This window comes from Onychomys torridus, chromosome 15 (genome assembly GCF_903995425.1).
Source record: "Onychomys torridus chromosome 15, mOncTor1.1, whole genome shotgun sequence".
NCBI classification, from domain to species: Eukaryota; Metazoa; Chordata; class Mammalia; order Rodentia; family Cricetidae; genus Onychomys; species Onychomys torridus.
In genome coordinates this window covers 48,586,798-48,599,028 of record NC_050457.1, presented here as the reverse complement: position 1 = coordinate 48,599,028, position 12,231 = coordinate 48,586,798, and the positions used below count along the sequence as shown (strand labels likewise).

At 34.0% G+C, this 12,231-nt stretch overlaps 1 protein-coding gene across 1 annotated transcript in view; it reads right to left on the bottom strand.

Moving 5' to 3' along the window:
* Positions 1-443: 443 nt before the first annotated feature.
* Lmbrd2 (LMBR1 domain containing 2) overlaps positions 444-12,231 on the bottom strand; it is a 46,640-nt gene continuing 34,852 nt past the window's right edge. Inside the window, exons 14-18 of the mRNA XM_036207198.1 lie at positions 10,994-11,097; positions 8,844-8,890; positions 6,646-6,751; positions 5,085-5,211; positions 444-3,031 (exon numbers count right to left, since the gene is read on the bottom strand). Coding sequence (XP_036063091.1) covers positions 2,971-3,031; positions 5,085-5,211; positions 6,646-6,751; positions 8,844-8,890; positions 10,994-11,097 — 445 coding nt within the window. The 3' untranslated portion in view covers positions 444-2,970. The remainder of the gene's footprint in view (positions 3,032-5,084; positions 5,212-6,645; positions 6,752-8,843; positions 8,891-10,993; positions 11,098-12,231) is intronic.

Here is a 12,231-nt window from a genome sequence, read left to right as displayed (position 1 = left end):
AGAAAAATCAACAGGCAACACTCTTGGGATGTTTAGATGGTTGAGTCTGATTTGTTTTTAGGATAAGAACTTATCCTACTTCAAGTCTTACCACTTGTGTGAAGTGAGACCCTTTTGTGGGATGAAATTATTCTAAAACTCTTGTATGGATGTGGTACGATAGCAAATGTTTATAATTACATTTATGTTATAATTCTTATTTAAAATTCTTTTATAAAAATGTATAATTACTAAAATGATCATGCAGTTTTAAAAAGTAAATTAATAATATATAAGCGATTCTTTAAATTGGAAGATTTTTTTCTATAATACTTATTTTGAGTTATTAGTTTGTTAAATATTCTTAACAATTATTTAAAAAGTATTGTGGCACATGTCTTTAATCTTAGAACTTGGGAAGTGGAAGAGGAGGATCAGAAGTTCAAGGTCATCCTCAGTCATACAGACAGTTTGAGGCCAGCCTGGGCTACATGAGACCCTGTATCAAAAAACCTAAACTTTAGATCATTCCAATCAAATATTTATTAGCATGTAAGAAAGACAGGAAAAAGTATCAGAAATAATTCTTTAAGAAAACCATTTTGCACGTAAAGCATATGAACTCTGCAGTAATATTTTTGTGACTATATCATTACATATTAATAAGTGTCTCAAAAACAAAAATATTGTACATACTATCAATGCTTTACACAAAGCTTAATAAATATTAACTTAATTCCTCAGAAATAAACTCAATCTTCTAGCATGAAATCATTGCCTTCTATAAACAAATTTACTCAGCAAAGTAACTTTTCTACATTGTTGCATACAAAATCCTGTAAGAGAAACTCTTTAAAATTTTGATCACTGGAACAAAACTTCACTGTGGAAGTAACTCAAAAGCCATAAGGAACCCAGTAGACGTGTGTGCATGTATGTATCTGTACCTACAGCTATAACCGTATGCTGCCATTAGTGTGACTTCAAGGAAAGACCTGATTCCTTTAAGCATCCCTATCAATTGTTTAGTGTATTACCAAAATTATTTGTAAAATTGAACACTTCTTCTCTTTCTATTCCTTCTCTTACAACAATAGCATCTGAGTATGAAGAAAATATTTAACAAAAATCATATTTAAGAAAAATATTTCAAAGTAAATCCACAGAAAAAATGATGAAATACTATTTCAGGGACTTTAGACTAATTAGTTCATTTTGCTTTGGGGATTTTAAAGCTTCTCAAAGACCCCTTACTGTGATAATCATCCTTTTCTCCTTCAAAGAACTACTTAAAAAAACAAGTACAAACAAATAAAACAGCCCAGCATAAACCTCAGCACACAATCATCAATCGAACCCCCTCACTACAGTTTCGTGAGGTAGATCAGTGGGTAAGTAGCAAATACGTCCTTCATTCTGAAAAATGAAGAAATTGAGGCACTGAAAGGTTCCATGATCTGCCCAAGGTATTTCAGGAACCAATCACAAAATTATAAACAGCATTACATTATCACTGCTCTGGTCAACTGCTCTCTGACCGCAATTCACAGTAAAAGGTTATATGCCTTTTGTGTCCTTGAATTAAGAAGGCATGCAACCTTCAATTCAGAGTGTCTATTGATAATTATTTAAAAGGGGCTCTATTTGAAAGGCTACACAAAATACGACCATTAAAAAAGAAAGATAATGAGGAATGATGCATCCTTCCTTTCAGTACCTATATAGAACTATGTCCTCAACATATGGCAAAGTTGGAATAATTGCAAGGAAAATAGGCGCGAGACTGTCTGGACAAGTTCAAATCTGGTCATTCATGTAGAATGATTCTGTAAGAAACACAAATATTTCAGGACCATAGAACAATCCCTGCAAACATGTTGTGCTCAAATCATGTTCACTTTGTAATAAAACACTGGCTCTTTAAAACATAATACTCAACTTTGGCTTAAATGCAAAGGTTGAAACAACCAATTTAAAATAATAAGCATGTTTAAAAAAAGAAATTACTACAAATTTCATTCTAATACATTTGTTTGTTAAGTTAAAATTTTAATGCTAGCAATAATCATGAATGGATTATTTTTCTTTTTACCTCTGAATAGCCAAAATAGCCAAATACTTTCTTTTCAAGGAGTATTAACAGGCATCTTTTAAGTATTACAGAATTTGGGGAATTCTTGGATATGTATATATATATATATATATATATATATATATATATATTATCCATCCTTAATATTTATTATTTTTTTCTTGCCTGGAGTGATCAGTGTCAAGTCAGTATGCTAAATGCTAAAGGTGAATAGTTTTCTCTGAAGTGAAAATACTTTGTGAAGCAATAATATCAAAACCATAAAAAGATCTAGTTACCACAAAGAATGAAAATAACACCTCACTCAATTAGAATACACATGCCAAAGACACTAACACTATCAATTGAAGAATAATCTTAATTACACATGCAAAATCCCACTACTTTGTATACAGAGCAGAAGAAGAGGTGTTTACATTCAGTTATGTCTGATAAGGAAGCCTTATTTTAAGACATGGGTTTTGTAAAGACAGTAATTATCTGAGGTCTCAGTTCACTTTCACTTCTTTGGGAAATGTAGGTTGAATAAATTTAAATTACAGTTATAAAATAGTAGTATTTAGTATGACTTATGATTTCCTTGAACTTTAAAATAACTCTCCTGAAAAAAATTAACTTGAAACCAACTGTGTTCTCTTTATCATGAACTGAATCCTTCCATTTAACTACACTTCTAAAGCAGACACTTCAGATGGTATATAATAAATCCTTATCAAAAAAGATGATACTCTAGTTAACAAACAATAACTTAATATTGTTAAGATGGGATCCATTTCAATGCCATTTTTGTTATCCTCATTATTCAGAGAGTACAGATGAATTGTAGGTCACAATGAGGTTCATAAAGGCTGAGCTGATGTGATGACCTTGGTTAGTTGAGCCATGAATTTCTTCAGACTTTAGATATCTTCAAATATTATGCTGGAAGACATAGAGAGATATCGTCCACCAGGTTGATACCTAAAAATTAAACATACAAAAATGATTTAAAATATTTTTTAAAAAAAAGAGAAAAGAAAGATGAGAAAACACTAAACGGAAGTAATTACAAAAGTTGTAAAGACCATAAAATTTATTCAGTAGCCAAAAGTAGAATCTTATTTCCCAAAATTTATAATCCAAAAGGACTTACTTGTAAATCAACCAGCAGCTGTTTGAAGACACACATACACACACACACACACATACATACACACACACACCCCATAGAGTGAAGGACATAAACAAAATGGGGGAAGTAAGACACATTCAGGATACTACATAAATAACCACATTTAATTGTCAAATATAGAGTATTCTAGGGCTTTTGCTATTTATAGGCAATAATATATTAAACACTTTTAATATGTGTGATATTTTCCTGTTTTTATTTTTGAGGTTAGCACACAAAGTAATGGGCTTCTTTATGATAAACACACACACACACACACACACACACACACACACACACACACACACACAGAATGTTTTATTCATATTCATTCCCTTCCTCTGCATCCTCAACCCTGTTCTTCCCTTCTGCTTTCACATGTATGCTGGTACTCTACTCTTCTCCATTTAAGATCTTTTCCTTTCCTCTCATAGTCCCCTTCTTACTTTTATCACCTTTTGAGGCTGGCTTATTTCATTTAACATGATTTTTAGTTACAAATATTTTCTTGCAAAGTCATGTTTACATTTTTCCTTATGGTTGAATAAAATCTCTTTGTATATATGGATCACCTTTTCCTTAACCTTTTATCTGTTGGTGGACATTTAGTCTTAGCTATTGTTAATAATTAACAATAGATACAGATTGGGAATATCTGTGTGGTATGCACACTTAAGTCTTTGGGCATATAAGCAGTGGCAGAGTTGGGTCATATAGAAGTTCTACTTTTATGCTTTTTGTTTTATTATTTCTCATGGCAAAACAAATGAAGACATAGGCTTTGTAGTCAACGTACTGGAGTTAAAATGCCTTATTTCTTACTCATAAACTGTGTGACTCCAGGCAAATTATTGAGTCTTTGAGGACATTAATCCACTAAGAATTTTTGCAATAAAAGACAATGTTGTTAAAATGTTTATATTGGGTCTGTCATCAAAACATATTAGCTATACAGATATGGCTAAAGATAATGAATTTCATAAATGAGATTGTTAAATAGATATATAAATATAGTCATGATTCCGTGTTATTTGTCTCAATTCTTCTTTCTTTCTTTTTTTTAAATGTGGAGCTGAGGATTGAACCCAGGGCCTTACACTTGCTAGGCAAGTGCTCTACCACTGAGCTAAATCCCCAGCCCTTCTTTCTTATTTTTAATGTCACTACTGTTATATAAAGATATCTATTTCAATTATAATTAAAGAATGATTTTTTTGTTTGCTTTTTATTTTTCTTTAGCAGAGCTCATTATATTTCTGATTCTGGCATGAAATTTACTATGTGGCCTAGGGTGGCCTCAAATTCACTTTGCACCTCCTGTCTCAGCTGCTCAAAGGTTGAGATTACAGGCAGATGTCACCACACCTGGCAGAATGTCATAATTATTAAAAATAAAATAATTAGTGGGCATAAATGAGTATCAAGTGCTAAGGACATAGCTTAGTTGGTAAATGTAGCCTACCACACACAAGTCTCTGTACTTAACTCCCCAGGACTAGATAAACGGAGTGTGGTGGTGCATGCCTATAACAGGAGAGGAAAGCAAGGGGATCCAATCAAAACCATCTTCAGCTACACTGCAAGCTGGAAGGCAAGCTGGTCTGTATGAGACTTGGTCTCAAAAAAACAAAACAAAGAAAGGTATTAAATGATACTTCAAATTTTTGAATTAATACTGAAAAGGAATTTTTTTTCTTATCTTGCTATGCTGAGCATCCAAATGGGGCCTTGTGCATACCAGGCAATCATACTCCCACCAAGTCCAATATTTTTCTCATGTTTAATTATCTTTTGTTTTCAAGCTCAGTACATCATTAACATTTCAGAGGCCTACCAGAGTCAAGTGACACAGCCAGAACTTACCTTCCTGATTCAGGTTCCAGAGAATCATCAGTGAATGTTTCTGCATTAAAATCCAAAGGTTCTGCATCCTGGAGAAGTTCTATTCGGTCTCTTTCAGTTCTGTTATTAGCCCTGGTGTACTTGGATGCTGCTCAAAAGAAGAAAAACAATGGCTACTTCTCTATTGTCTTCTAATTTATAGATCACAGGAAAAAATCAAGACTTCATCTAATGTTGGTTGTGAAAATAAAAAACTTAAGTTGTTGCTTCTTAGAAAATCAGATTCAAATTATGACAGTATGATACAAAATAATAAAAACAATTTCTTGAGCCATCTAGCTAGTCTAAGCTCAAAGTAGGTAGTGTGAAGATTTAGAAAGTAAAACTTAGAATTTATATTTAATTATAGTATAACCACAATGAAATTGTTTATCATTAAATCGAACTTAATTTGGTTTCACAGTGAATATTTATTTATTTATTTATTTATTTATTTATTTATTTATTTATTTTAGCTAAAAATATGAAATATCGTCACTTCAACTCTTGAAGAAAAGACTTGATATTTTCCCCATAAAGCAAGAATAAGGGTAACACAGGCCAACAAAAATAAGTTTTGAATATCCACCATATTTAAAAAGCAAAAGGATACAGCTGAAAGTAATTATCTAATCTTGTCTAATAGATTAAAAATAATGTCAACATAGAAGCATCTACATTGCAAATGTTCATTGGTTCCATGTAGTTAATGGCTGCGATAAAGGTCATTAGAGAGTCAGTAGCTCTCCCTTTTCTACATGAATAAGTTTCTTGTGAACAATTTATAATATCCAAGTTCTGATTTACAAAGCACAAGTATCTTTAAAAAAAATTATGAGATTGGAAAGATGGCTCAGCTATCATGGGCATTTTGTTTTAGAAAAGGACCAGAGTTCAGTTCCTAGCACCCATATCACATGGCTCACAAGTGCCTATAACTCCAGCTCCCAGGGATCTGATGCCCTCTTCTGACCTCTGCACTGCACTCATGTGCACACACACATACAACCCACACAGACATACACAGAGATTAAAAGACTCAACTTTATGAGAGAGTTCTTTTGGAAAACTTAAGATGTTCATATCACAGTTTTGTCTTCTTGGTCTCTTTTCTAATGTACTGATGCAATATTATGAAAATAACTATTACATTCTAAGAGACTAGAATTTTTGCTGGACCTCACAGCCAGAGTTAATAACAACCTTGAGGTCACTTAATACTACTGTCCTATGTGTACTTAGCCCATCTTTCTAAACAATAATAGATCATGCTTCTATCATTGAACATGGAGAAACATCAACAAGAAAAAAAGCAAAGAAAAACATTAAGATAAATAGGAGAAATAAGTACCTTCCTAGAACATGCCTTGGAAATAATTTAGTTATTTGATGTCCCATTTCCCCTTCCTTGTACACACTAAGGACTATGATACAGGGAAGGCACTGTAGACATATTTGCGAGTCCAGAGATGGGTACAGTTTCGGTTTCTATATAGCACAAACACTAATAATTCCTAAGCAAACTAGGAAATAAGCTACTTACACCAATTGGTAGTAGTATCTGAAAAATTTGACTCTTTGGGGTCAGGATGAACATTTCTGTTCCTAGTGGAATCTTCTCTGTTGTGTCCATAACGTTCCTTCCATTCCTAGAGCAAAAACCCAATCAAATATGTAACTAAAAGTTATACTGTCTACATTCTATATGCAGGGTAATATAATCATATTTCATCAGAAATTCACTAGCAATCTATAGAATTTTAATAGCATCTTTAGAATCAATTTTTATAACTTAATTTTTAACAAAAACATTTTGCTGGTTATGATTATATTAACATATTATTCTATCTAAAACTTCAAAAAATATTAGAATAGCAAGCTTATTTTGACTATATAAAAGTTATGTTAAAAAAACTTCTTTTACTTGAGCAAGCTACAAATACTAGAGATCTAATAATACATTTTTGGTAACAAATTAAGGTTGTATACAAGTACAACAAACCTGACTCACATAGACTTAGGAGTTATCATGAAAGACAGTATGATCTCATTAACTGAGATTCTATGCATTATACCTATCCAATGTTTTGTACAAACAGGGATATGTTCATGCCAGAAACTTTTGGCACTTTGAATACATTATTTTTTCATGTTTATGTAGTCAGTCTATTACAATTTTAGTAAACTGTGTAAGTTAGAAATCCTAATACAGTGGTTCTCAACCTTCCTAATGCTGTGACTCTTTAATAAAATTCCGGGTTGGGGATTTAGCTCAGTGGTAGAGAGCGCTTGCCTAGCACGCACAAGGCCCTGGGTTCAATCCTCAGCTCCAAAAAAAAAAAAAAAATATTCCTCATGTTGTAGTGATCCCCAACCATAAAATTATTTTCATTGCTACTTCATAATTAAAATTTTGCTACTGTTATGAATTATAATGTAAATATCTGATATGAAACACCCATGAAAGGGCCATTTGACCCCCCCCAGGGGTCATGACCCACAGGTTGAGAACCACTGTCCTAATAAAAGGTAAATGCTATTTCTAGTAATGTCTACTGTTTGGTTCTAATTATGAAATAATGAACAAATCTATCTTTTTAAAATATTTATTTATTTTATTTTAAGAGTCTCACTATGCCCTAGTGAGTCTGGAACTTGCTAGGTAGACCAGGCTGGCCTAGCATTTAGAGATCTGCCGGTCTCTACCTCTGTGCTGGGATTACAGACATGTGCCACCATGTCTAATATACAAATCTCCTTTTACATAGCATATGCTAGAACATACAAAGACAACTATGACATCTTCTCTTACTTTCCAGGGTAAATACATCAGTGTTAAAATGTTATAGATATTGTAATAGATTTTCTTTTTTTTTCACCCTCTCAAAGATTTGCCTCAACAAAATGGAGGACTCAAGAGAAATTAAAGAAGAAAATATAAATGCCATATTAAAAAGCATATTAATTTTAAAGCAACCCAAACTACTTTATTAACAAGCCTGCATGAATTCATTTGTTGAATAAACAGTGACTGTGTACATAATTCAGTCAACAAACTGATAGATGTTGGACTCAAATTAAGTTACTAATGACTTTTTAAAAGAACAAATCTGACAGGATAGTGTGTATATGTAAAAGTATTAAAATTTTCTCTTCCTTAAAGATACATCCAGGGATGCAGAGATGGCTCAGTAGTGGTTTTTTGTTGTTGTTGTTGTTGTTTCGAGACAGGGTTTCTCTGTGTAGCTTTGCGCCTTTCCTGGAACTCACTTGGTAGCCCAGGCTGGCCTCGAACTCACAGAGATCCGCCTGCCTCTGCCTTCCGAGTGTTGGGATTAAAGGCTTGTGCCACACCACCCGGCTTAAATGTGAAAGCAGGTTTGTTTTTTCAAGACAGGGTTTTTCTCTGTGTAGCTTTGCGCCTTCCCTGGATCTTGCTTGGTAGACCAGGCTGGCCTTGAACTCACAAAGATCCGCCTGCCTCTAAGAGATGGCTCAGTAGTTAAGAGTACTCTTCCAAGTAACCAGGGTTCAATTCTTTACCATCTGTAATTCCAGTTCTAGGTATGCACATGGTACAGGACATGCACTCAGGCAAAACATACACATTAAAGAGAAAAAAAAACACCCTTTGCCATTTACCTATTGCTTCTCATCTTTAACCATTTACTCCAAGCAAGATTCTTAGATTATTTCCTAGATACTTCAATTAACAGCAATTTAATAAAATATTGTACTTACTCTTCTTCGATTTTCACCTTCCTCTTGCCTTTGTCTTTTTCTTTTCTCTAAAGACAAGAAAAATGGCCCCAAATTTAGTATAAATGGTTGAATTAAATATAGAGTAACTGAAGCAAGGAGAGCAGACTATGACATGTACAGCTTACTACAAAATTGAAGGAGTAGGTTACTGTTAGAAAGGGCCTGCGGGTCCCCTCATGACATAGGGCCACTTCCTTGTTTTGCTAGAGTGGCTTTGTAGCCTTTCTACGTCTAGTGAAAGAATCTCCTTTCTCATGGGGAATCTGAAATTTCTCTCTCTGTGGCTTCTACTCTTGCTTGGACTTTTCTTCTAAGCTAAACGTATACTTTCCATATAATTCTGTTCTCATGTAAGGTCTTCATTATATGTTCTATATGCAGGGATTGGGGCTCTATCCTTGTAAGATAGAGTTACAGGGTGGAGATTTCATCAGTCATTCTCTCAATATCTCCCAACCTTCCATTCTTACCAATTTTAGGAAGAGGGTGCAATGTCAAATACAGCATTATCACATCCAATAGACACTACTTTCCTTGGACAGCATGTGAAAGCTACATTCTGGAGACTATGAAACAATGACCCTAAATCAAAGTTTTCTAACCATCCTTAACATCACCTGAACAAAAGAAAGCATAATACAGTCTACTTTGTGAATGGGTTTTAGGAAAGCCGTATGTTTTTCAATGGTACTCACATTCTCATACCAATGATCATTTTATTCCAAAAGGGGAAAAAATTTGAATAATTTCCCACAAAGTATCAAACTAATAACTCTAAATTAATGAGCTTTATAGTTGTTTAGAACCTGGCAAATCTGTTTCAGGACACAGACAAAACAACTCCACTATGGTTTGGATCTTGGACATTCCCTAATGTCTTGATCTCCAGACTGTGCTTCTGTTTGTGAGTAGTGGGGCCTTCACAGGGAGGACCTAGTGGGAGGAAGTTAAGTCACTGGGGGAGACTGAGAGATTACTGAGACCACAGCCTCTCCCTGTCTCTCTCATTGCTTCTATGTGATAAACTGGCTGTCTCTCTTCCTTTATATATTACACTGGTTGAAAGGCAAGTGATCACAGATGGAAATCCCTAAAACTGGGAATTAAAATAAGCTGTCTTTCCTCCCTAGAAACTATCTCAGGGATTTTATCACAAATTCCAAGATCATAAATGGTTATTATCTAGTTCCAGATAGACTAGTAATTTATGCTGTAGAATTTCTTCACAATAAATCTTATATTACATTTTCAAATACTTTTTTTTGTGAAAAAAAAAAACTGCACACACACACACACATATTTAGGTTAAACCACTGTATTTCTTTTTTTAATTAAAAATGGTTTATTATGTGTTGTTCAAGATACAACACAAATCTTAAAAGGTCTTATTAATAAAAAAACCTGGAGCCAGATATTGGGGTAAAAGCTGAGAGATCAGAGGAATAGAACAAAACAGCTGCAAGGTCTTGGCGCTAGGAAATCCTCAGCCCAAGAGAGAGCTACTTCCTGTATACACCTATATATACTCACACCTGTATACCCTTCTTCTGTGCCCTGCCATCTTACTTCCTCTTTCCACCCAGCTACATCATTTCCTCTTTCTGCCCAGCTCTATTACTTCCTGTCAGTATATAGACCTCCAGATCTCTATGGTTAACTAGTGCTGAGATTAAAGGCATGTGCTACCACTGCCTGACCTCTATGTTTAATATAGTGGCTGGCTTGTTCTTTGATCCCCAGGCAAGCTTTATTTGTTTGAGCACAAATAAAATATCACCAAAATTAGGTATTTTTTTAAATTATTCTCTCATATATTACATCTTAACTGCAGTTTCCCCTCCCTCCTCTCCAACCTCCCCACTCCCACAGATCTACTTCTCCTTTCTCTTCAGAAAAGGGAAGGCCTCCAAGAGATATCAACCAAACATGACATATTACGTTATAATAACAAGACTCGGCACATCCCCCCATATTAAGGCTGGACGAGGCAACCCAGTAGAAAGGAAAATGTCCACTGTGTTTCTTAAAGTGGATAAAAATTACATGCAAATTTTGTAAACACTAATTTTGTATTTGAGTCATAGCACTTAAAATCAACCCGCCATTTATTTTAAAATGACAAATCTTACCTCGTCTGATTAATTCTTTTCCTTCATCAACTAGATCTGATGTCATATCGTTATCTCCCATGAACTGCTGGAAACCAAGTAGATTCAAACAACGGGTTCCCAAACTAATGAAAGCAGATTTCAAAACGTAAGTATTATTTCACTTACTAACTATTTTGAGAAACTATTCTTTACCATTGTCACAGAAACTGTGATTATTAGTTATCATGGCAAATTGCATAGTAATGCAGTTAGTCATTCTTCACAAGGTCTTTCTTTCTCTTTGTTTTAAAAATGCTTATGTCCAGCCTTGGATGAAGTTTCATGCCTGTAATCGCAATATTTGGTGGACTGAGGCAGAAGGATTGTTATGAGTTCAAGGCCAGCTGAGGCTATAGTGAAACTGTCTCAAAACAATACAAAACAAATTTTATGTTGCATATTTCACTCAGTAGAGTAAGACTTCTAATATTTGTATAGAAGTAAACTGGCCAAACTATCAGCACATCTTTAGAAAATAATTATACCAGAATGCTAAGCAATGGCTATAATAAAATCAAATTGTTCTTTTTAAAATATCCAAGGATCAGTTACAATACCAAAAAGTACATATGAAAATCAGTATTTCCACATATAGAGATTTCTTGTTTAGAGAAGCTTTTGGTTTCTGAGACATGGTGCTACTCTGAAGTTCAGGCTGTGCTAGAATTCATTATATAGACTAGGCTGGCCTCAAACTCATGGTGACCCTCCTCCCTCAGTCTCTCAAGTGCTATGATTACAAGCTTGAGACACCCTGCTTGGCTTAGAAAAATCTCAATTATACAAATTTGAATGTTATGCTTTGTTTTTCCTCAAGAATTAAACAGTTTCTATTATATACTGTAAATGATCATTATATCTTATCTGGAGGCTAATTACTTGCAATGTTATTTGGCATTTTAACCTGATTGTCATATAGGATAAGAGTAATTTCGAAATATGGCACACAAGGGATGAAGCAAGAGATGGCTAGGCAGGATTCTTACTGCTAAGATCCTACTGTGTATCAGACAATTCACTCATATTTAATTCTTACCTCTTGCATAACCCTAAGAAATAAATATTTATCCCTTATATGTATAGAAACACATCTGAAGGGCTAGAGAAAGATTTGTGCATGAAGAAAGGAAAACAGCTGTTAAAGTGAAAATCTCTGACTTATACTAAGAAATGTGTAAATATCTGGCTAGCTCAGAATACATGTTATGTAAGAAGAA